The sequence below is a fragment of the Acartia tonsa genome, chromosome 12 (assembly GCF_053477335.1).
Source record: "Acartia tonsa isolate MP-2025a chromosome 12, ASM5347733v1, whole genome shotgun sequence".
Taxonomy (NCBI): domain Eukaryota; kingdom Metazoa; phylum Arthropoda; class Copepoda; order Calanoida; family Acartiidae; genus Acartia; species Acartia tonsa.
The window spans coordinates 30,394,195-30,420,100 of record NC_137271.1 but is presented as its reverse complement, the minus strand read 5'-3'; the positions used below and the strand labels follow the sequence as shown (position 1 = coordinate 30,420,100).

General features: G+C 32.2%; 3 protein-coding genes across 3 annotated transcripts in view; all 3 read right to left on the bottom strand.

Annotated features, from left to right (window-relative positions):
- Nucleotides 1–668: 668 nt before the first annotated feature.
- Nucleotides 669–8,075, bottom strand: LOC145334345 (uncharacterized). The gene is made up of 9 exons (XM_080179772.1): nt 8,001–8,075; nt 7,082–7,159; nt 6,602–6,677; nt 5,416–5,483; nt 4,231–4,362; nt 3,561–3,751; nt 2,967–3,342; nt 2,699–2,882; nt 669–1,934 (listed from the first exon to the last, which is right to left on the bottom strand). Exons 3-9 carry the CDS (start codon nt 6,652–6,654, stop codon nt 1,826–1,828), a joined length of 1,113 nt encoding a protein of 370 aa, XP_080035898.1. The 5' UTR covers nt 6,655–6,677; nt 7,082–7,159; nt 8,001–8,075; the 3' UTR covers nt 669–1,825.
- Nucleotides 8,076–8,723: 648 nt separating this feature from the next.
- LOC145333294 (uncharacterized) overlaps nt 8,724–25,906 on the bottom strand; it is a 41,294-nt gene continuing 24,111 nt past the window's right edge. The window contains exons 14-26 of the mRNA XM_080178422.1: nt 15,707–15,764; nt 15,133–15,235; nt 14,393–14,513; nt 13,770–13,863; nt 13,359–13,463; nt 12,390–12,464; nt 12,172–12,214; nt 11,422–11,500; nt 10,947–11,007; nt 10,250–10,340; nt 9,691–9,800; nt 9,120–9,168; nt 8,724–8,779 (exon numbers count right to left, since the gene is read on the bottom strand). Coding sequence (XP_080034548.1) covers nt 8,724–8,779; nt 9,120–9,168; nt 9,691–9,800; nt 10,250–10,340; nt 10,947–11,007; nt 11,422–11,500; nt 12,172–12,214; nt 12,390–12,464; nt 13,359–13,463; nt 13,770–13,863; nt 14,393–14,513; nt 15,133–15,235; nt 15,707–15,764 — 1,045 coding nt within the window. The remainder of the gene's footprint in view (nt 8,780–9,119; nt 9,169–9,690; nt 9,801–10,249; nt 10,341–10,946; nt 11,008–11,421; nt 11,501–12,171; nt 12,215–12,389; nt 12,465–13,358; nt 13,464–13,769; nt 13,864–14,392; nt 14,514–15,132; nt 15,236–15,706; nt 15,765–25,906) is intronic.
- On the bottom strand, nt 16,807–18,868 carry LOC145333549 (actin-5C-like). The gene is made up of 2 exons (XM_080178712.1): nt 18,466–18,868; nt 16,807–18,065 (listed from the first exon to the last, which is right to left on the bottom strand). The coding sequence occupies exons 1-2, from the start codon at nt 18,653–18,655 to the stop codon at nt 17,125–17,127; spliced, it is 1,131 nt and encodes a 376-aa protein (XP_080034838.1). The 5' UTR covers nt 18,656–18,868; the 3' UTR covers nt 16,807–17,124.

Genomic DNA, 25,906 nt, shown 5'->3' with positions numbered 1-25,906 from the left:
AATTTCGGCTTAACATTGCGTCATAACGTAAGACATTAAAAAAACTGCTGTTGCTATAATGCACGACATTTATAAGTAGAGTATGGGGAATGGCTTGGCCAAAAGAGGTGCAACTCATTACCATGCACAGCTAAGACTTTCAGACAAAGGTCGTGCTATCAAAATGTTGGTTGTCTGATGGGTATTACTTAACCTCACAAACCCTAGGTATTTGGACAGAAAAGGAAATGTTTGGCTCCCCTTAGATATCCTGGGTTGTTGGACTGTTATGGAAAGCAGCCTTGTCCGTATTAGGTAGTTGTGATAAGTACGGATTGAATTCACTACTTTATCACATATATCTTATTAAGTTTTTTTTTTGTCTGTAGCTGAAGATCTCAGTAAGTACTAAACCAATTAAGTTCTCTTTTTTTTATATTTTTAAGTCTAGGGATGGTGTTAAGCTTTTTTCCTAGCCCCTTCTTCCTCATCGAATACAGGGCTACTGTAAGTTAGTTGCGTATCGGCTATTCTTTAAAATAAAGTATCAATTCATGTATGTTAAGATCTCGTAAACGGCTATTCTCACTGTATCTAATATGTGTTCTTATTCTTGGAACGCAGCTAAGCTGTTTTTTTTTTTATATTTAGAATGTGTACGTTTAAAGATGAATAATGAACAAACAAAATATTTTATGATCACATATATTTCAACATTGATATTATACAAATATACAATCGCTACCTAGCCAACAAAAGTTATGTAAGTTTTTGGGGAAAAATTCAATTACTTTTCTCGTAATTGAAATTATTTTTTTTAAAAACCAGTTTAAATGCTAGATATAACTTTTGTCTTTTACATTACAAAAAATAACATTGAATTTATTTACAATATACCACAGATTTTATCAGGAAAGAAGGAAGAAAAAGGTTCCACTTTTTGCATACTTAAAATTTTATATGAAAATATTTTTGTATGTAAAAAAGTAAAACCGTTTGCTCTCGACTTTCAACATTTTTGAGTATAACTTTCAGGGACATAAATTTTCAATGAAATTACGGACGGATTTACTACAAAAATTAGTGTTAGATTTTTAAATGTTGATTCCTTTCAAAAATGCATTTTTATTTGTACTGCCTTTAATTTCTTTTGTTTTTAGATTTGTTATCATATTCTCTATTTAAGGGATCTTGGACAAAATAGCCTCGGATAAAATAGCCTCGGGACAAAAAAGCCCCAACTGATAATAAAGCGTAGCCGCAGCGCGCTCGACCCCCTGGCCTGCTTAGCCGCGGTCGCTCGGCCCTCTAGCCATATAACCTAACCTTACCTTTCCTAAAAATTGTAAAAACAACATTAAAATTTGTAAAAATCTACCAACCACTATTTGGAAAATCCACGAAGTTCTAAACCACCAAGGTATGTTATATTAATTGAGGCTATTTTTCTTAAGTAAATGTCCTGAGGCTATTTTGTCCAAGATCCTATTTAAGCTATTGATACTTTAGCTAATATAATATTTTTAACGTATGTCACATTTATGTGTATATTGTACCTATTTATTTACGAAGATGAATAACTACATTATTTTTCTTTGCATATTATTGTGTAAAAACCAAGGATATTGATATCCAAATGGGAAAAAAGATATTGATTGTGAACATGTATATTGACCATTGAGTAAATGTGTTTGTGAATCATTTAATCTATTTATCACTTTCCAATTTAGATATTATTGTCCATATATTTCTAATAGTCTCAAGTGTTTAACTATCACTTTTTCCAAGTTCCTTCTTGTAATAAAATATAGTTGAGGTCCTTTTATAGTTCTCTTTAAAGTCATTTTTAAATGAAAACAATTGCCAATCCAAATAAGAGACTAGAAATCATAATGGTTGATTTTTGTCCTGAGTTTCTGAAGTTTAGAGATCTGGCTTTGATTGCAGCTGTATCACTTTCCTAAAGTTTTGTTTTATTCATGCTTTTACTTTTTCTAGCGGTTAAAATTCAAGGGGGGGGGGGTATTGGACCCAACCAATCACTCTTTTATTTCTAGAAATAAAACTAAAAAAGTTTAAGGGAAGGGGGTGATTTTTTTCAGTTGACGAAACCCTTCTACTAAATAAAGGAGAGGTATCGGTTAGCGAGATCTTTCAGTACATGCAATTCAACATAAACATACTTTTATTTAAGCAAAAAGGATTTTAAAGAGTAGAAGTAGATTATGTTATTTTTTTTGAAGGGGACTATACACGAACATGAGCAAGTGATACTGAGCACCTTCCAGCAGTAAGTTAAGTTTCACCATGGTTTTCTATAAACAAAACTTTTAAATGTTAAGCATTTATTGACAAAAGATCATCAAATGCTATAAATTACTAAAAGTACACTGTTTACAATATTACAAGTTGCCATCCCTTTTTCTAAATTAACATTTTTCATCAAAAAAGTTTACTTCTGTGCCAAAGCAGTTTAAACTCAACAAAACATTTGATGATATTTTGTTACAAAATGTCTAACATTTCAAAGTTTTATTCATATAAAACCATGGTGACACTAAACTTTTAAAATCGATATAACAATATTTAACATAACCCTAGTATATTCACCAAAAAAACATTTAGATAAAACATCACTGCTAAAAGGTGCTTTAGAATCACTTGCTTTTGTTCGTGGATAGTCCTCTTTAAAACAATAACTTTTAAGAATGAATAATACTATTCCTGCTTTGATGACCCAAGCTCTGACGTTGATGCTGTAGTAGTTGTGGTTGTGGTAGTAGTTGTAGTAGTTGTGGTAGTAGTAGTAGTAGAAGTAGTAGTTGTAGTTGTAGTGGTAGTTGTAGTTGTGGTTATGGTGGTTGTAGTTGTAGTAGTTGAAGGTGCTTCCGTTATTGTAGTTTCTTAAAAATATCATTAATGTCAAAGAAATGAAGAACATATAATCAAAGTTTAAAAAAGTATTTTATAGATCCATTAAATTTTACCTTGTGGAGCTATATTAGCTATTGGAGCAAGATCTTCCTCTTCAAACATATTAGAAACTGGTTCTTGTGAGGCCATCATATCGGGGTCAGCTGAGATTCCTGCCAGTGGCTCAAAAACCGGTTCTTCATTGACCTCTGAAGAAGCCTGTTTGCTCGAATTTTCTGACATTTCAGTCATTGTCTTGGTAATGGGTTGTTGGATTGTCTTATTGTCTGAATCAGCTGTTATATCAGCAAGTGGTTCCATAACTGGTTCTAGGATTTCTTCTGGAAATTGAATACTATCTAGTCCATCCTTTTTGCCATTTTCATCATTAATAAGCTCAACTCCTAATTCAGGTTCAAGCTTAGGCTCCTTTGTAGTAGTTTCAATAGCCTAAAAAAGATATTCATTTGGTCAATTGATTTTTTTTAAGAATCCACCTCTGTTCTTTATTATAGACCATTTCATTTAAATACATTTGTTCATAATCAAGAACACTTTGACTTAATAAAAGCATTTGACTACAACCCAACTTTACGGAATTACACGACAAAAATGACCCTCTTTGAGTCTTTAATGAAAAGAATATAGTATAAGAAAATCTTAATAACCTTTAGATTAATTTGCACAGTGGCCTTATCATCCATGACAGGTGCAGATGTTGTAGAATCCATTACAGTTGTTTTATAATCATCATTCATCTCAAGATCAACATTTACAGCAAGTTCTTCTAGAGGAGCAGTTGTTGTTGTTTCCATTTCAGCTGTAGTCATTAAAGTTTTGATGGTTGTGGCTTCTGCATCTAAAATTAAATCAAAGGTTCTATAATTTAATGAAACCAAATTTGATTTCATTATTTAGGTAACCACTAATACAATTTTCTTTTTTTATAATGGACACAATAGGTAATGATTATAAGTAATTAAGTTTTTTGGTTGTCTTAAATCTATTTCGTACACTTACACTTCAGGTATCTATAGGGATAAGACAATGGCCGATAAATTTATGTACATTCCCTAATGATGTTACACAAAATTATTCCTTCTTTGAATTACGATTAGTGGTTGAAACGTTTAGACACTCAAGTGTATGGAACCAAACAATCAAAATTAAATTGAAGTCCAAAAAGTTGTCAAGCCAAAGAATGAAAAATGTTATTTTAAAACTTTGGGAACTATTATAATAGACAGCCCAATGCCCCCTCCCTCCCTTTTAACCTTGCATATTAACTGTGAAAATTTTAGTTTTTATCTAAGTTTTTAAAAAATATTTTTTTAGCACCTGCAAATGGATTAAAGGGTCGAACAGTTACTCCTTTAGGGAACATAATTCCATTGGATTTTGTCGTTGTGGTGTCCTCATTTGGTGTCATTGTTGTTTCAGCTATAAGAATTGATGTGTCGGTTGTTACATCTAAAATATTTAATATGAAATGCCGTCAATCAATAACCAATGAGACACAAGTAAAATTATATCGCATATTCCAGTATTAAAAATTGATACGGTAATTCATACATTATTGTATTATGATTAAATTGAAAATAATGAAATTTCTTGAGTTGTATCTCATTGTTGTTTATTAATAAATAGACCCTAGGTTTTAACTAGGATCTTAAGGTATAAGACAATAGAGATTTATCAATTTACACCACAAATTATAAAAAATATTGGTGTTAAAGTTTGGAACTTTTGGTTTATAAATAAATTCAGATAAGTGTGTAGGATAACTAATTAGAGCTCGAACTATTAATTTTGGGTAACAGCAATTTTGGGTAACAGCATAATTCACGTTCGATCCTTAAAAGATTAGATTCTTTATAATAATAACTAGCGGCTTCGCCCCTAGCCTCTAGGGGCTTTGCCCCAAGAGGTTTGATCAACTTAATTTTTCGTATTTTAGATTTAAAAAGAAAAAGTAAAAAAAAAATTTTTTTTTTTTTTTTTTGGGGGGGGGTATTTTTATTTTTTTGGGGGGGTTGGGGGTGTCCCACCCCCCAAGAAAATAGCTTAAAACCATCACAGGACCAGTAGGAATATTCCCTGAAGAGTAGAGCCCAATCGGTTCAGTAGTTACTGAGATCTTAAGCTTCAGACGGACAGACGGACAGACGGACAGACAGACGGACAGACATCGTTCTACTTTAATAATAATAAATCAATATAATTCATAGCATTCTTTATTTAAATGTTTTTAATTTTTTTTTCTCGGAATTTTTGTCTTTTTCAGATGTTTATTTTAAAAACAAAGAAAAAGTTGGTAAAATTAAAATTAACTTAGAATAAGATGGGCATTAACAAACATGGACACTAATACACTCTAATACCATATACTCTAAGAGTACTCTAATAGCATCAATATACTCTAATTTCAAATATTTTGTTGAAGGATAAAGTAAGTCAGTAAGTGAGGGAAGCAAATACTTATGGAAATGCTACGTATCCAAGAAATAAAAATTAATAAACTACCTTCTCTAAATTGAACAGAATTAGCTGGAGTTGTCATTTCTGGCATCTTTGAGTAATATTTTGTATCTGTGTAAACAAAATATGCATAACAAATAATATGTATTCAATGACATTCTTGTCCAAAAGCAACACAGCTCCCTATATCCAAGAAACTTGGAATTTTAGGTTTATGCCCATTGTTTACTCATAAATAATCAAATGGTTCTTTCACTCAGACTTATTTCTCTCCCCCCCCCCCCCGTCCCTATTTTCTTTCTAGCCCTTAGGGGAGCTCTAACCTTACAGAGACATCTCCCAATGGGGCTTTTTCGACTTTTACATAACCAATCCTGAAAAAAAGCATTAAAAATAAGTCTTTCTATCTCAAAAGGTTCATTTATAGTACAAATATAATATTAGGGAAATTTTGATTTTTAAATAGTAAGTTTGTATTGATAAAACTGCATGATTTCAGGGGTGGATTCTTAAAAAAAAAATTGCCCCACTAATCGCTTAGTGGGGCAAAATTGTTTTCGTGAAAAATCCTCCAAAGTCACATTAAAAATCTGCAAAAATTAAATAAAATCTTATGTTAATAACCCTTCTATGATTTCGTTAAATTTTGTAGATTTTTAATGTGATTTTGGTGGATTTTTTTTAAGAATCCACCTCAGATCTTTTTTTGTCAGGACAATGATTTTGACCTGCATTGTAGAGAAGCTTTGCTACTGCTTTTGTTATATTAGATTTCATAAAAATGCAGATTGTTCTTAATTGTTTTAAATTAAGACATTTTACGTAATCAGTTTGCAAAAGAAAATGTAAAATAATATGATATTGCAAAAAAACTAATTTATTTATTATGTCTTAAAAGACAACTGTACTTTCATAAATGATATTATGTAAAAAAAATCTTTATCATAATTTGATTTACACCCTTTTCTGTTAAAAGTAACTTTTCAACTTATGTAATTGAATTTTCCATCAATGGTTTTACGAGCGAAGCTACTCTTTTTTATTAAAAGACTGGCCATCCAAATGTCAGTCAAAACATTTTAGGGGAAAATTGATTTTTTCTGCACTTATTCAAGATAGCCGGCTTAAGTATAACAATTAACATCAAGTATATTTGGTCCGTTGGTCTGTCAGTCATTCTACAAAAGAAAAATAATCTCTATTGTATCATTTTATATGCATAATTTTTCCTAATTCTAAAGGATTTTGAGTGGTGGTATCTTCATGAACATGGTTTACATCCATTGTGACGTCAGTAACTCCTTCTCCTTCATCAACTTTTATATTATCTTGTTTATTTATGGAATAGGTAAAACAAGGATGACAACATCCATAAGAAGAGGAGCACAAAAGGATTATGGATGGACAAACAAACAAAGTCAGTTAAATAGCAGACATTAAGTGGTACGATAAAAGTTAAAAGATCACATCACCTTTAAAAATATGTGATTGTTTATATATTTTGTGTAATGACCGACAGACTGACATATCAAATAAGTTATAAACTGGGTGGCCTATGGAATGGGTGGGGAATCTCCAAAAAAAATCAGCTGTTTATCTGAAACAGCTGCCATGTTTCTTTACGACGGACGTACAGACATTTTGAGGTGTAGAGTAGCTTCAATACTACAAAGCTGATGCGCTAAAATAAAAAGATGTAAAAAGTTGATGCCTGTCCAATCAATATTAGGAGCATATTCATCATACTCAAATGACTCGACGCCAACATTTTCCTCCAGAGTCTCTTCTGCTGGAATATTCACTATTTGCAAATTTGGTTTCTTATACAACAGATCCATAATATAGATGTATATACAGATAACTACCACCCTCCCTTTTCCAATGACATTTTTCGTCTGTTAGCAAATAGTTTTATGCTACTTGGCTGTGTTAATATTCCCGATTCCATTGGTTGATTTTCAAAGTATCAAGTGTGACTTCATAAAAATACGCCTAAAAAGGAGGGATAAGAGGAGAAGTGGGAAAGGAAACCTATATAGAAGAGATACATTTGGCCGTATTTTTTATTTCCTGCAATGCTTCAAAAGAAAAAGTTTTTTTTACATAAAAATTTGTGCATGACCAAGAGCAAGTAATGTTTGGCACTTTACATAAGTGATGTTAGTTAAGTTAATTTGGTTTTTGGTTTCTTGTAAATATAGATAAATGATCAAAAAAAATCAGTTTATATCTCCCTTATATGAGAAATATTATATTAAAAATTTTAAACCCAAAAAGTATCATCAAATGTTTTGAGTTCAAGAAGCCAAAAACTAAATCAAGGCAAAATATAAAAATTGACAACATTGCTAAAAGTGCCTATCGAACACCGAATCCCTCTTATTTTGTCTAACCCCTGCGTGGGGTCCCTAACATTTTTGGTCTACTCAGTACCAGTCATAACTAAACCTAACCTAATCTAAAGGAAATTTCCAATTCAAATGCTAGGAGTTGAACTTAAGAAAAAAAACTTTTACCCCAGCCCCATATTATAATTCATATTAAAAAATCAAGGGGGAGCGTGTCATTGCTCGACAGGCGCTTTAAAGGAAAGAAACAAATCCTCTTTGAAAAATAATTCATATTCCCTGAATCAGAGTTAGACTTTTCTTCACTAGACTTTTCTTCACTTGATTCCTCAGATGTTTCATTTGATGATTCATTGGAATCCTGAGTTTCAGAAAGATTTCTTTAAATTTAGTTTATTTAATATAGTTTAGATGCTTCAACGCTCACCATAGAATATCAGGTTAAACAACATCCAACACTTTGATTGCACGATCCCTGTTTGAAAGTCCTACCTATCCATAGTAATGGGTTGCAGCTGGTTATGGGCCAAGGTATTCCTACTAATCTCACTATTATTTTAGACACTCTAATGCAAAATATCAGGTTAATTAACAGACGACCAATTCTTTCAATGAATGACCTTTATCTGGAAGTCCTAACTGTGCATAATAGTGAGTTGCGACTGTTTAGGACTATTGCCCCCCCCCCCCCCACTCTTAATATCAGTGTTACGTGTCAGAAATACCAGCAGTAGTTACTATATTTTTAACGTCTTTAGTATGACGAAGTGTGAACCAGACTCGGAACACGACGCAAGCATACAAGCTATATTTTATGCTAATGCCGTTGGTTTAAATTTAGATCAGCACTATTAATCATTCTATCATTATAATCGATCATTTGATTACCTTTTTATTATCCTTTTTATTGTAAAAACTATATTTATTGTTACAATAAATGGGGCCTCTGAAAAAGGTTATAACCTATGCACTCCTCTTACCCCCAAAATAGGGTTTCTTAAATTCTTAAAGAAATGCCTTGTTCTTGTTCTGTTCCATATCGGAAAAGTCTGGCTCGACCTCTGAACAAAATTAATCAAAACTTTAGGTACAGGAATTTTTCACTGTAAATTTTTAAAAGCGAGACTTTTCTATAATTAGAGTAGGTCGCTCTGTCCGTCAATAAAAGTTAGATCTTTTCGTTAATTTGGACATGTTAGAACTGTATTATCCTATCTTTTTTATTTAATATCTTACACTGTTAGAGAATTAAATCCTCCGTGAAAATTTTCAGTATTTTATTTAACAGTTAAAATAGTAATTTTCTAAAGATTATATACAAAGACTGCAGAAGGGGGTGTATTGGGGTTGTAAAACCCCAATACACCACTGTTATTATTATTATTTAATAAAGATTATTACCTGTTTGAGGTTTCAGCCCTTCCTCTCTTTCTGTTTGTACTGTTACTACCTACAAAAAAAATTAAATAAAAGCTAAAATCACATGAATATAAGTTTAAATACTATCAGAATAATCTATTCTGAAAGATAGTAACTTTTATATGATTTTACTTAATGGAACTAATAATCTAAAATAAATGTCTATTTATTTATCTAAAAAAAAATAAGTTTGATTTAAGGCTAACGCCAAAAGATTTTAAAGAAATTCGAATGTAATTTATACAATTTATAAAATTTCATCAATTTTAGATATTTAAAAACTACTTAGAGTTTGAGTATGCTGTTAAGTTAGGGTTAAAAACATACCGTTTTCATCAAATGTTTTGATAAGTTCTAAAAATGAAATAGGGTTCTAAAATTCTTGTTTCTAGCAACTTTTGGGTAACATTGTATAAAAACAAAGTTGTTGGAACAAAAAAAATAAATTTTGAAGTCAATAAGTTTTACACAAAGTCAGTAAAATAAACAATTTATTTCTATCTATTTTTCTGTCTAATAGATGTCTGTCTATCGAACTATCTATCCATCTCACCTCACTGCTAATGTCAGGAGAGATGCCAATATAGAAACCATTGATCAGAACCTCTTTGCTGCTAGATTTCATCTCGGTAAAATCACCAAATCCATTGTTTTCGGTCACTAAACATTTTTAAATATCTAATGTTAGAGGCCTATAGGGGTACTTGAATAAAGGGGGGAGGGGGAAGATGATTTCTCTTGGGATTTTGGTGGAATCCCTCCTAAAAATAGTTATAAACCTTTCATGGATCTTTGAGAAACTTTACTTTACAACTACAGTGTGTCTTTTAATAGAACTTTTACCCCACTTTAACTATCAGTGGGGAAAATTGCTTTTAAAAAAGTTCTCATAAAGACACACTGTATATCAGTTTTTGTAGTTAGAGAGATCTTAAGCTACACACACAAACAGAGATCATATTACTTTTATATAAAGATATTTTATACTTTATCCAGAAAATTGGGCATTAATAAAATAACCCATTGAATTTCAGTCAAATTATATGCTTAGACACATATAGCGTTTTATAGAGTAGGTTCGCCTCTAACAAAGATTATTAGATATTTTCCTATGTTAAAAATTTGTTCAGTAGCAGATTCCATGATTGTTGAGTCTCGTTTCATCACAGCACCTTCGCAGTCTACACTTGACAATTCTTGTCTCTGGAAACACAAAAGCTTCAGTGAATAATCGAATTTTTAAAAAGGTTTTGAATGTTCCTTAATTGATAAAATACAATTTCATGGTGGATTTAAAATTTTTTAAATCTAAAAATCTTTATAAGTCCAGCTATTGAAAGGAAGCTAAATGCCTTTGTTCTGTGATTTTTTAAACGTTACAGAAACAATTTTTAGTTGTTCCTTGAAGTAAAAGAATAGATGGAGCAAGAGCTATTTGCAACTTTCCCTACAAGGCAAGTTTTTTTAATCAGCTAATAGCAGGTAGAATATAATTTCAAGTTTCTGGAATTATAACATTTCCAGCTGCATACAAGAGAACAACAGGCAAAATGTGAACTATAATATTTGAAAATCGATATTAATCTTTCAAAAATTAAAATAACCCAATAGGGCATAGATAAGTTGCCGCTACTTAATCATTCATTGACAAACTAACCAAAAATACACACAAATGTTTTTATCAGCTCAATTAATAATTAATGTATTTTTTTGTCTGCTAGCTAAAGGGCCCTTGCTATTTGGGAAAGGCAGTTGTCTGGAATATACATACATCTATACTTATTAGCTGTGCTACAAAAAAAAACTTACCGCTTTTATAGAACCAATATCTTCAATTGTAAAGTTTTCACCTTCCTTCATGCAATATCCACTACAATACATTATTTCTGGTCAGTTTTGAAGACAAAATACGTCAAAACCTTTTTTGGGAGGAAGGGTAATCTAATGTATAATCCCCCCCCCCCCCACCCGTATAAAATAAAATCCATTTTTGTATGTGTCAGGTAACATGACTGTGTGACTTCTATAAAGCTAAATAATCAGGGATCTAACGGGATAGGACAATGGCAAATAAATTGTTTTACATCCCCAATGATGATACACAAAAATACACTTTCTGTAGATAACAATTAAGCTTAAAACGTTTGACCACTCAACTTAATGAATCAACCAATCAAAATTCACTAAAGTCCCCAAAGTTGTTAAGCAAACGATTTAAGAAAACATTATTATAAAACTTTAGGGACTAGTGTAATAAACCGCCCAATGTCCCCTCCCTCCCTACCTTTGAGGTGAAGAATAAATGTTTTTGTTTGTCATCATCTTGGCAGTTGCATCCAGTTTATTCCAAGCTGTCTCTAAATCTACAAAAAAAACATCCATAATTAGCGAAGCTCAAATATTATGAATGGATATCGGGGAAAAATGTACTATAGAGATTTCAATCACGCAACCTTTAAAATCATGAAAACTTACAAATCTAGGAATCGATATAGCACCGCAATTAATAGACAAATCTTAATGAAACTTGATGGATATATGTAAAATATGAGCACATTTAATCCCTGACAATTTCAGCCGTCAATCCTGAATAGATATTCACGAAAACCTAAAAATACAGGAATCGATCTGGCAACCCAATTAATAGACAAATCTTCATGAAACTTGGTAAAAATATGTAGAATGGAAAATTAATTAATCCCAAAAAATTTTAGCCATCTATCTTGAAAAGCAATTGAGAAAATTATAAAAAAAAACTTGAAAATCTAGCACACCAAATAACAGACAGATGGACAAAACAATGCATAGATTAGATGGGCATATGTCATAGGAATCTTTACTAAAAATTTCAGCTGTCTATTTTGAATAGGAGCTGAGAAAATCACGTTTAACCCTTAGCGTTACGGACGGACTGATGGACAGACGACTTGAAGTATAGAGTAGCTTCGCTACTAAAAAGTTACAGCCCATCAAATTATTTTTTTTACGTATTTGGAAAACGGTTAATTTTGTGAAAAAAATAGTTATGTCATACCTGATTCTAATTGCCTAGCCAAAGAATTTTCTCCCAAACCTTCCTAATATCAAAATAAATCGTTTTTTAACAATAATCTGTAAAAAAGTAAATACACAACAAATATAAAAAAAAGCAAGCAAAATATAATAATCTAATGGTATTTTTAAGGAAGGATAATTGAAATTGCAAATATCTACCAAATAGCTAAGTTGCTACAAGATTAACCTAAAAATTACCTTAATTTTAGCCAGCATAGGATGACTTAAACATTGAAAAGCATCCAACTTAATTCCTTCATAAGTCAAAATTGCCTGAAACAATAATTTGAAATAGATATTTTATTACTTGGACGGATGTTGCTCCAGATTTCAATGTGCTCTGTTAAAGTGATGCTAGCAGCTGACTAAAATATTGATACCTTCAATCAACCTTCTTTATCCCATCCTCTTCCCTCCTACTTGATGAACGAACTGGCCAATAAATGAGTTTCATATTAGCAAGCTAATTTTTCCACTTGGCAACATATCCACTTATATCCTATATCCAATTAATTTTATTCTCACAGTTTTATGTTGGAAGGTTACAGATTAATAAAGTAAATAAAATGATTATGATTGAAACAAAATGTATTGTTTCTCTCTTAAACTACTGTTGTTTTGGGTATAGTCCTTTTCACGACATCCCTCCATAAGGAGCGATTCTTCGTATTTTTAAAATGGCTTTTTATAGGTTATTTTAGGTTAGGTTAGGTTATATTGTGTTAGGTGATTGCCCCACAGGGTTAGGTAATTGGCCCCGCAGGGTTAGAGCCCCCCGCAGGGGCTAGAAATAGGAGAAAAGCTACTGTGAAAAATACGAAGAATCGCTCCTTATGGAGGGATGTCGTGAAAAGGACTATACCCGTTGTTTTATTTAAAATTGCATATAATATTCAGCATTAAATTAAAAATAAGAAAAAGGTTTCTTTATGTGGGTTTGCTTTTTACTTTAGGCCAGGTTAGGTAATATTCGGTAAATTGTAACCCTGCAGAGTTAGTCTCCCCTCCAGGGGCTATGCAATATGCTTGAATAATAAAACTACCCACCTAACCTTATTTTCAATTCAATTGAAAAAAAAGGGGAAGGGGAATGTGCTCGCTGACTGACGGTTAAACTTAATCCAATATTTTTTCAATCTAGCATGTTACTTTTTTTCCAGAACTAACCTGGCACTTGGCAGGATTATCCGAGTCCTCTGTTCCATGTGAGATTCCAGATTTAGGGGAAACAAATTCACAATCAACTATCAGTTCTTCTTCTGCCGTTTTTATCTAGCAAAATTTTTTTTTATTGAGAATAGTTACTCTACATATTTAGCTGTTAGTCTTTCAGTCGATCTATAAATGCAGTTACAATTTCTATATTTATGATTTTGTGGAAAATTGGGAATATGTTAAATATGTTCTTTTTTAATAAAATAGGTTCAGCATAGATTAAAGTAAAAGAATAGCGGGGGAATGAAGCTATATGTTATCTTGTCCACAATGCGGTTTTAGGTGTTTGAAATCAGCTTCTGAAATACATACAAAGCCAAGTGCCTACAAAATTTGTTTTATATATTCCACCAACTTGTTTACCTGAAATGGTTTGTCAAGAACTCTTGTTGGGTGAAATTCTTTTTTTAGTCCAGATATTATTCTTCTCTCCTCTCCGGTTTCAACATTTACAGCTCTGATAATAATAAACATTAAACAATGATTAAATGTTTAAATCAACATTATTTATGTTTTTTGTTTAATAGACCTTTTGAAAACCATACAAAAAAAACATTTAAGATAATAGAGTTTACTTTTGAAAAAAAACCGCATAGTACAGATTTATTACATCTTTAACCTTTGTCGTTTAGCAATTTATTTTTTTGTAACTTAACCATGCGGGCATATTCTAACCCTTACTCAACAAAACCTAACCTTAAATAAGTATGACTAATGCCTTTTTTTCCGTACATTTTTTTCCAGTCATTAATGTTTGAGGGATATATCTACAAAAATAAATTTCAGTATAGCTTCGAAACCGATTAATATCTGCTTGAAAGCTGTCTGTAATACGATCAGATACTTAACTATTCCATTATGGCTTCGAAACCAAATAATGCCATGTGTATTTTTCGCATTACATTTAATTTCCACAAATGCACACGTTTTGTTATTCCCAAGGGGCCGAAAGCTGTCTATAATACAATGCGATAAATAAATCATACCGTATCCACATATTTTCCAGGTTCTGTGATGGTAACATTGTTATTCTTGTTACTCTGATGGTTTTCCCCTGACCAATGCATCCAGGACTACACTTACTTGATACCATCCATCTATCCATGCCTTGACACAAAATGTTTATATAATACATCCTTACACAAAATATTAGGATCTTTTGTCTATCTGTTTATCTGTCTGTCTGTCTGTACCGAAGAATTTCGCTAACTGCTGAACCGATATATGTAGTTCCTTTTTACAGGGTAGCATGTCAAAGGTCCTGTTCATAACTATATTGGGGGCGGGTACCGCCACCCTCCCAAGATAAATCGCCTCTAGAAAAAATAAATCTCCAGAGTGCACAGGGATTAAGAGGGATTGAGAGGTTGAAAAACGTTGAATTCACTCTTACCCAGGGTTGTTGACACCAACCTACCAAAAAAAAGTTTAAATCCCCCTTATTTTACATTCTATTCAATAATTGTTCATAAGCCTTTCTCCAGAAATTATTTTCCAGTATGGCTTCGAAACCGATTAATATCTGCTGGATTGAATTAATTCTGATCTATACTGAAAAATCATATTTAACATCGTGTTAGAGACAATTTTCCACTAATGTTACAATAAAAATCATAAAATAAATATCAGTTTTGTTAGCCCGGGCCATCAACCCATTGGAGTTAACAAAACTCTTATGAATCCGCCGTAAGTTGTCTATAATTAGATTCGATAAATTAGTATTGACCTGGTAAGACCAGAAGTTTATCGTCAGATGTGTGTCCAATGGTCAGTCTGTTCACCATCTTTATACTCTTAGTTGTGTGGTACAGTTTTATTCCACTGTTATCCTAAATATTATTAAAAATTATGAAGCAGCTTATAGTGTCTTCAAAATAAGTGGACAAATGTTACAACGCTTGGCCCATTGACGTTATATTAGAAGGGAATATGACGTCAATCGGCATAGTTCGGCCAAACGATAGAACTTTTTTGGAGACACTAAAAGCTGCTTTAGAATTAAATATAATTTCATACATCTTTTTTAACACACAATAAGAGTTTTATATATCTTAGGATCCCTCAAACTGCCTTCACGCCAAAGTTACGAATTCATTTTAAATAACCGATTTTTTCGCTTAAATAAATCAAATTGTGCGATGCTAAAAATTATCAATGAATATCAAATGCTAGGATTGACTTGTATTGATAGATATACATAATTACCCTTAGTAGTTTTACCCTTGCAACAGGAGGATTACATGAGAACGTATAGACAAACCATTGTTATGAAAAGTAGCTGCGCTACTTAAATCCATTACCCTTGCATATCCGTTGCCAGGATTGTACTGTATCCTTAACAGAAGCTTGACTGAACCACTGAAAAAATTAAAATTATACAGTTTTTAAAAGCGGAGCTTTTCTATAATTAGGGTCGGTCCGTCCGTACGTTCGTCCGAGAAAGTTAGCTTTTATTCATTAATTTAGGCATGTTAGAATTGTCCTATCGATTTCAAACTTTGCATGGTGATTCCTGTAGTAGTTAGGTACGATTTAGAAAGCGTAGCAACTCTATGATCGTTACCAGAATGTCCGTACGTCCATTTTAAATATGTTGATTTTTTTACTTTTTAATAACAATTTTTTATGTGATAAAAACATCCGATTGATCTGATTTTTTGATTACTGGTTCCTATTACAATAAGGTACAATATTATGAGCGAAGCATCAGTATAATTAAGTATTAAAAATGTCAGTATGTCCTTAAACAGAATTCTGTATTTAAGAAGTTTTGCAACAAATTTACGTATAATTTTGTCAAACCTTATATTTTCATATTTTGTATATTCAGTTCTGACACTCAACAAAAGTTAATGTTCGTCTGTCATATCGTTTCAGAGCTTCGCTTTTATGGATGATGTCATCCTTGTTTGTTAGATTTTTACTGTTAAGTTTCTTTGGATAAAGTGTTGCTTGGGGAAATTAAATATTTCAAAACTTGTGACCTTAGAATGGATGTATTATTACTTGGATCTTACACCAGATTTTCATGTTCCATACTAAAGTGAACTCTGTAGTGGGCCAAAATAATGATATCTCCTTTACCCCATCCCCTTTCCGCCTACTGGACCCGACCAATAAATGCGGGGTGAAATTGCAACCTGTATCATCCACGTATATTCTACATCCTTAGTAAGTGACCCTCTTCTAAAGAAGTATAAAACCTTTCCTGGACCTATAAGAAGCTTCACTGTTAGCGAAATCTTTTCGTACAAACATACATACGCAAACAGACAACCTGTTACTTTTAAGTAAGAATATTAATATTCTAAAATTAATGATTTATAAGCTGTGAGAGTTAATTATAAATTTTGATAATTAATTTATATTTTTTTGAATAATTCATAAACCTAAATGCCTATGAAAGTTAAAAATTTATTCTTAAAGTAATAACAAAGTACTTCAAATATTATAAAGCTAACAATATTGATACTTCACCTAAATATAATCAATGTATTTAATAAATGCAAAGATTTTTATAAATTTAAAAACTAAGAAATGATTCAACTTACAATTTTTCAAAATTTATATATTTTTGATTAAAATAAAGATTTAATTATAAATATTCAATATGAATATTTGTATGATATAAATGTGTATGATACAAATAAAAATGTTGAACAAATTTTCATGGCAATGGTTGATAATAGTAGAGCAGCAGTAGGTAACAAATAACAAATTAGAAGCACTTGCGGTGGACAATGGAGGGTCCGCACTCGTCGTACTCCTGCTTGGAGATCCACATCTGCTGGAAGGTAGACAGGGAGGACAGGATGGATCCACCGATCCATACGGAGTACTTCCTCTCGGGGGGAGCGATAATCTTGATCTTGATGGTGGAGGGAGCCAGGGCGGTGATCTCCTTCTGCATACGATCAGCAATACCGGGGTACATGGTGGTGCCACCGGACATGACAGTGTTGGCGTACAGGTCCTTACGGATGTCAACGTCGCACTTCATGATGGAGTTGAAGGTGGTCTCGTGGATGCCGCAGGCCTCCATGCCCAGGAAGGAAGGCTGGAAGAGGGCCTCGGGGCAACGGAATCTCTCATTGCCGATGGTGATGACCTGACCGTCGGGAAGCTCGTAGGACTTCTCAAGGGAGGTGGAGGCGGCAGCGGTGGACATCTCCTGCTCAAAGTCCAGGGCGACGTAGCACAGCTTCTCCTTGATGTCACGGACAATCTCGCGCTCGGCGGTGGTGGTGAAAGAGTAGCCACGCTCGGTGAGGATCTTCATCAGGTAGTTGGTGAGCTCACGGCCAGCCAGGTCAAGACGGAGGATGGCGTGGGGCAGGGCATAACCTTCATAGATGGGGACGGTGTGGGAGACACCATCGCCGGAGTCCATGACGATACCGGTGGTACGACCGGAAGCGTACAGGGACAGGACAGCCTGGATGGCAACATACATGGCGGGCATGTTGAAGGCCTCAAACATGATCTGGGTCATCTTCTCTCTGTTGGCCTTGGGGTTGAGGGGAGCCTCAGTGAGCAGGACGGGCTGCTCCTCGGGGGCAACACGCAGCTCGTTGTAGAAGGTGTGATGCCAGATCTTCTCCATGTCGTCCCAGTTGGTGATGATACCGTGCTCAACGGGGTACTTCAGGGTGAGGATACCTAGGCAAATTAAAATATATTAATTGAAAATCTTAAGTATTTAAGAATGTTCAGTATTAAACACACTACAAAGAGAAAGAGATATAACTATAGTAATGTAAAGAAAGAAAGTTTATAACTAAAACGAATGTAAATTAAAACATTGACAAATATAGAAATTATAAAATGTTAAAAAGACTTAGAAGACAAAAAATGAACAGAAATAAAGTGCATAAAATGAAAATAATCACTGAAATAAGAGATGACAGAAAAAAATAAAAGAATGATAAAGAGAGCGAGGGAAAGAGATAGAATAAAGAAGAAAAATAACCATAGCAATAAAATCTGATAACAAAGAAAAATTTTTATCAATAAAAAACGTTTTTTTAGGTTGATAAAATATTAGAGAAATTAAGTTTACCTCTCTTGGACTGAGCCTCGTCACCGACATAGGCATCCTTCTGACCCATACCGACCATGACACCCTGGTGGCGGGGACGACCGACAATGGAGGGGAAGACGGCTCTGGGCGCGTCATCACCGGCGAAACCGGCCTTCACCATACCGGAGCCGTTGTCAACGACAAGGGCGGCCATATCTTCGTCACACATGGTTGCGGGTTGTTCTTGTTGTGTCTACTACAGGGATAGAACAATGGAAACACAACTGTGTGCTGTGCTGAGATGCAACGATCTGACAATATCACTTGCACGACAAAGTTTTTATAGACAATTCTATACCCCTACTTTGCACCCCCTTACAACGATTGCCTTGAAAGCCTCCCCGAAGGGTAGGGGGTGGGCTGAAGGCTGTGCCTTTGGGTCAACTTATTCTCCGCTGAGGTTACGGTCTCGGTGTCCATATAAAACTGCAAAAAATATGGAAAAAGCACATAACAAAACGTAGGTTTTATCCAAAACTTGATATAAATTAAAAATAGTACTTTTTGACAATAAATCAATGATAATGACATTTTTGGCTCACATAATTTTATATTTGTACATTCATTAAAAAATAGTTATTGTCATAAAAATTTCGACTACTAAACAATATTACATAATCGTCATAACTAAAGAGCACTATTTAAAGCTTATAAACATTTCTTTTATTGAATTTGCTAATATTATAAATAGTTGGGTTATGCATGGACAAAAAAATAATCCTAAAGAATACAAATACACAGACACACACATAAACACACACACACACACACACATACAACAATTTTAGTGTTTTTATGATCTATATGACACATGATAATTATAATAATTCATTGAAACATAGATAAAAAACAATATAAAATCATAGTTGATAATAGTTCATTTAATATACAATATCAAATATCTTCTTATATTTTCAAGATACTGATAGGAATTACTTAAAGTATCTAGTATATCTATCTACATTCTACATATATGTATCTATCTCCCAAATAATTCTATAAATTCTGATTAGAAATATTTTCTTAACCGTTTAAACTGTTAAAAATTGCAATAAAATTTGGTAATAGAGTGCGGACACTAATGCCTGAAAAAAATAGCACCTTGGAAAAACCTGTGTGTAGAAATATCCTTATTTGGACATATACAGTTCCACTAATTAGGTAAATTAACCTTTTTAAATTCCAAGTTATAGCCCTGGACTATTTTTGAATTGACAACAGACAGTGCCATACAAAAGTAGCTAGATGTGAGTTTATGTATGTTAATTAAGATCTCGAACACCAGTAAATTTGTTTGGTAAGGTATTAAGCTATTTTTTAGAAAGGGGGAGCTGGGATATATCTCCCACCAAAAAAAGACAAGCCCCTGATAAATAATCTCTCCCTCAAACATAAATGTCCCATGGTGCGGGTAAAGGGGTGTTTACCCCCATAAACTTTTAAACCCTTCATTTTACCCCCCTCAAAGTTTTGAAATTGCATTAGTTAACCCTCCCCCCCTTACCTCGTTTAAACCTCTCAAAATTAAAATGCTTGGACGTTCCTGCCCTCCAATGAAGCTCTTAAAAGATATCATATCATACTTGGGTATATTTTTATATCATTAAATTATTAAATATTTTTGTTAAAATGAAAAATAAATAAACGATAACAAAGCAATGTCCTTTAATTGGTTGCTGTGAAAATTGATACAATATTATGCCCATATAAGGTCATTTCTCAGATATCCATGTCAGTCTGTTTTGACCGTAAGGCAGTGCTATGATACTTTAGAGTATTGAGTTCCCAGTAATTTGTATGAAAGGACATTCACATTTTTCATTATATGTCAATTTTTTCACAGTTCAATTGAAAGAAAATAAACTAAATAAAGGGGAGCATTTTTTTCTCGATTTTTTAAAAAGTTGGGTACAAGATTCCAGTCAAATGCGCTGATTAGGTCAAACTGTTTTAAAATTTACGTTTAATTATACTATGCATTTGGTCATAATTAAGATCAATTTAACATAATAAGCGTATTTGACTGGAAGCTTGCACCCAACTTTATGGAGTATCGCGAAAAAAATGCACCGATTACTATGAAAACTTCATATAAATTGGCAGGTTTGGTTAGAGAGTTAAAATAATTTTTGGCTTTTTGCTTAAGTTTTTATTATGTTATCATTAATTACAAGCATCTAAAATCCTTGGGATGGAGGGGACATTGGACTGTAAAGTACCTGATGTTTTATAACCACTGTATCTTATTTATTGAATCAAACAATTTGGGTGCTATTATTGATTTTTGATTGGTTAGTTCCAAACTAGAAGTGTATAGCCAATAATTCTAATCTACAGATCAATTTTTCATTTACTGTCTTATTTCTTTAGATCCCTAATAAAATTTAAGGGTGAAAAAGCAGGGAAATTAGAGAAGAGTAAGTGTTAGGGATCTAAAGAGATAAGATAATGGCCGATAAATTGATGTAAATCCCCATTGATGAAAAAGTAAATTACCCATTCTGTAGATTATTATTAGTGGTTGAAACGTTTGAACACTCAACTTACTAAACCAACCAATCAAAAAAAGTCTCTAAGTTGTGAAGCCTACTAATAAGAAAATGTTATTGTAAAAATTTTGGGGACTAGTGTAATAAAGAGCCCATTGTCCCCTCTCTCTCTCTCTGGTAAGTTAGTGAGACAAATAATTTTCTCAAAGAAAAAACAAAAAATGAGAGTGTCCATTTAACCCTTGCGCGCTTATTTTTGGCTTTGCCTGTCTTGGCTTTTCCTCTGCTTGGCTTTGCTGGCCTTTATTTGTATTGTGTCCAGCCTCCGAATTATACATATTTCCAATGCGCTGTTTAGCAGGGATCTAAAGGGATACGACAATGGCCGATAAATTGGTGTGCATCCCCAATGATTATACATAAAATTTTCCCTTGTTTTTACAACGTTTGAACACTTATCTTAAGACGTCACCGAAACTGTCCCAATTTTGTATAACTTTTGCGGAACAAGTTCCAATTACGTCATATTTTTCTTTCCCGAAAAAGGGAGGGGGGGGGAGAAAATCTCTTCAAAAGAGATGGGGAAAACCCCCTTTTCTCCCATCTCTTTTTTCTTCCCCCCCTTCCCTTTTTTTTCTTTCCCCCTTCTCTTTTTCGGGAAAGAAAAATATGACGTAATTGGAACTTGTTCCGCAAAAGTTATACAAAATTGGGACAGTTTCGGTGACGTCCGAATAATACAGTAAAGCTTTTTATAGTACCAGGAAAATGTTAAAACTATTTTGGAGGAAGGTACTTCTACCCTCCCAAGAGAAAAGTTTATGACTATTTATAACTAATAGAAATCGCCCCTGAAAAATTACCATCCCCCCCCCCCAAAAAAAAAAAAATAGGAAGGGTCGGAAATTTTTACATATTAGATTGTATTTCGTGTTTCTGAAGGAGATTTAAATTTACCCTTGTCCCTAACTTTTAAAGCTGTATTGTGTAAATACAAATAAGTTTATACAATTCCTAAAAATAGCAGTTTTTATACAATGATGTAAAATAGCAAATTTATGTATTTTATACAAATTTCAATGCAAAAAAATAAAAAAATAGAAATAATACAAGATTTTATTATTTTCTTGAAATTATAATGAAATATTAAATAGTATTATTTGTGATTGAAAATAAAACAATTCTTTTGTACTTTAAGATATGCATCATCAAAAGAACACCCAGACAAAAATTTCGGAAGTACTGAATTTTAGTTTCCAAAAGTGTACCTAGTATCCGCGTCCTATCTCAATAATAACTACTAACTACTAAAAATGCTTCAAACTTCCAAAAAAATCAAAATTGAAAAATTAAAATTTTGAATGTATAATGTATAAATCGATAATGCATTATATCACTTTTTTCTTTGACCGAAGGTAGCTGAAAATAGCGTTTGCAATAATTGGGTTAACTGCTGTACAACTTTGGAAATTATTGAAAAAATAGGCAATCCATTTTCAGCACATCACATTTCGGGGTTAAGATAGGGAGAGAAATCAGGAAAACAGAGATAGGTGAAATAAAGAATGTTTTAAAAGAAAGAGTTATCCCTTTATCTTTTACTAGCGGCTACGCCCCTAGAGGCCTCTAGAGTGAGGGAGAAGGCGAATCCCTTAAATCCATCTATTTTATTTGATTTTTTAAAAAAAGTAAAACAAATTCTTATGGGCGATTTCTCTTGGGAGGGTGGTGGTACCCTCCCCAGAATAGTTATAAACCTCCCTGAGTCCTATGTGAAAATACCCTGTAAAGGAGAACCCGATCGGTTTAGCGGTTAGCGAGTGCCTGGTACAAAAGACAGACAAACAAACAAACAGATAGACATTCTGTTACTTTATTATAAGAATTTGTCTATTCCTAAACCCATAGAGAAAACAGAAAGAGTTTAAAATATTTTTCAATTGTTAGAAATAAATTTTTAAAAGTTACGCTTTTCTAATATTATTGTTTGTCCTTCAGTGCTATAAAACTGTCATTCTACTTCATATGAAAGTCTTATGATAAGTTAATGTACAGCATGACCCTCGAAAAAGTATTTTTAAGCATCTCCAGCCTATATTTCTCAATAAAATATTAAAAGATTCATATGTACTTGTTCTCTATAATTTTCTACATCAAAGGATATCAAAATATTTTTTTTACATCAATTAACAGCCGAGATTTTTAAAGCCAAAGTTTGGAAAAAGTGCTTGAGAAACTGGATATTGCTAAATATTTCTTAGTTTTTTATTAGTATATTACTTTTTATCAACCAGTTAAAAAACAAATAAGAAAGAAGAGCAAGTTTACAATTGATACATTTTTTATTGCATTAAAAAATGTTACTTTTACATATAAAAAACTACTTTTCAAATTTTACTGAATACATTTTTATTATAACCATTTTCCCTCAAATCTTATAATATCTCCCACTTATTAATATGACCTTAAATAAACCCCTCCCCAATTTATGCTCATTACCGAAAGGATTAGCGCCACCTTTACCAATAAATTCACGCCCACTCATCAAATTAATCTAAGACACATAAAAATCATTTAAATTGTTAAATGTTTAATAAAAGTTTGTAGCTGTAACTTTTTGTTTTTTTTACTTATTTTGATAAAATAAAAAGTGTTTGATTTCTGTTTATGTAAACTTTTAATTTGCTACTATTTTTTATAGGATTTCTTTCTATAAGGGTGTTTTTGCAATTTACACTAATCTAAAAATGCCTTTTAAAGCAAGTGAAAAAAGTGCTTTCAGCATGAAATAAATTTCTTGGAAACATCTTTATATAAGTTTTATAAAAAGTATTGAAATTATGAGGAAAACACGTCATTTCACTTTAAAAAAAATTTTTCGTGAAAAGTTACTTTTTCCTCAGCCACTTTTTTAAAACTTTGGCTCTAAAAATCTCAGCTGTTAATTGATGTAAAAAAAATATTTTTATATCTACTTATGTGGAAATCTACAGAGAACAAGGACATATACATTTTTTGATAATTCATTGAGAAATATGGGCTGCAGATGCTTAAAAATACTTTTTCGAGGGTCATGCTGTATAATCCAGACAAATACTTGCCCCAATTGGCAGAGGCCCTTTTTGTGTGTCAGGAAAATGCTTTTTGTTCTTTTGTAGAGACTCAGCTCTGTTTCCGACGCTTTTAGCTGATTTAAAAAACTTTCAGTGCTAAAGAAAGGTACGCCATCCTACTTCACATAAATGTCTTATGAACAATTAATATATAAATATAGATGTTAAATCCATACAGCTACCTACCCAAAGTGGCAGAGACCCTTTTTGTGTGTTAGCAAATTGCTTTTTTTGTAGAGACTCAACTGTGTTTCCGACGCTTTCAGCTGATTTCAAAAACCCAATAAAAAACGGGACGGGGTCCCTAACCTGAAGGGAGAGTTAAATATAGCTCATGTCCCCTCTATTATTATAATTTAATCTATGAACTATGCTAAATGATAATTAATATCAAAGGATGATTCCTATAGTGATTAAGCATAACATGTGTGTCACAGCTCTATTTTTGATAATATAGAAAATATTCTTGAAATTTTGAAGAAAAAAATGCTGATTGTCTAATTTCTGAATACAAAAAATTAAAATGGATAAGAAGAAAATCAGGGTTCTAAAAGGATAAGACAATAGATAAATTATTGTCTTAGAATAAGGAGGAATAGAAATGAAAACCTCAAATATTTTAGGGAATATTGAAGAAAAGTTGCGCTTGCGCAATAAAAACATAATATGAAACTTGAATGGTACACATGTCAAGTTGGGACAAAACTGAAATAATATCTTTATAATGAAAATATATCGAAAAGTATTAAATTTTCCTCTAACTTTATGTCTCTACTGCATAGAAATTAAATTTATATTTATCTAATCATTTCACCACTGTCAATGTACTTTATGACGCAACTTGCGTAATCACTCGATTACGAAACGTAAACGTAACTTGCATATAACTCAACAATTAATAAAATAATTTATGATAATAATTGAAATTAAAATACTTAAAAATATATAATTGGATATAAACATTTTATACTCTCAGACCTTGAAAGAATTAAAAATCAGCTGCAAAGGATTTTTTGTAAACAAATTCATGTGCAACCCTAATACAAATGCCGTGATCATTATTTCTTAACCAAATATTTTTAAAGTCATTTTTTTACTAAAGAAGTTGTATCAACTTTTTTGCTTTTTATTTAAGATAGCTAGCCGGTTCTTTCAGTAAGTAGTAGATGTAAAATTTTTCATAGAATTCAGATATGCAATCGGTTTTTTTTGTAGACCTCTTATTTTTTAAGTAATTTAAGTTTTTTAAAAAAATAATTAAGTCGGTTTTAAGGTACTAAAACGCAACAAAATAAAAGAAGAAAATAGCCAGTATGAACAAAAATAGTAAGATCTTTAATTTGACACCTTACTTTTAAAATTCTGTTGAGTAATTGTTGAAAAAATCTATTTTTTTAACCTCGGTTTAATCAAAACATTAAACCTAAATATTTTCTCATACAGACATAAAAAATATGGGTTCATATATACCATTAGAATGAGAAAAATAATATGAATCCATTCTAAGCAAAATTGAAAAAGTTTTAAAAAATTATAATAAAGAATAGAAAAAATAAAAAGTTTATTTTAAGAATTGTAACTACTAAACTAGCCAATCACAAATCGCAAAAATTGACGAATCAGGAAGCTTAATCTATAAAATTAACCTATAGAATTGCCAGAAAAAAAGGAGAACGTTCATACAATATATACAATAGATACTACAATAAATATAGTGATATTAAAGAACATGTAAAGAATGAAAAATTATGAACAAATATGCATCAGTCTGTTTATAAACTTCAAAACAATGCAGTTAAAAATACATTATTGTTTCTT

What these genes read in the sequence shown, in the direction of transcription:
- LOC145334345 (XM_080179772.1), bottom strand. Translation starts at nt 6,654, where the DNA reads ATGGATGTAAACCATGTTCATGAAGATACCACCACTCAAAATCCTTTA. An exon ending in ACTCAAAATCCTTTAGAATT is followed by an intron (nt 5,484 to 6,601) that starts AGGAAAAATTAT and finishes TTTTGTTTACAC; the next exon opens with AGATACAAAATATTACTCAA. An exon ending in ACCCTTTAATCCATTTGCAG is followed by an intron (nt 3,752 to 4,230) that starts GTGCTAAAAAAA and finishes ATTTAATTTTAG; the next exon opens with ATGCAGAAGCCACAACCATC.
- LOC145333549 (XM_080178712.1), bottom strand. Translation starts at nt 18,655, where the DNA reads ATGTGTGACGAAGATATGGCCGCCCTTGTCGTTGACAACGGCTCCGGT. An exon ending in CGAGGCTCAGTCCAAGAGAG is followed by an intron (nt 18,066 to 18,465) that starts GTAAACTTAATT and finishes TAATTTGCCTAG; the next exon opens with GTATCCTCACCCTGAAGTAC.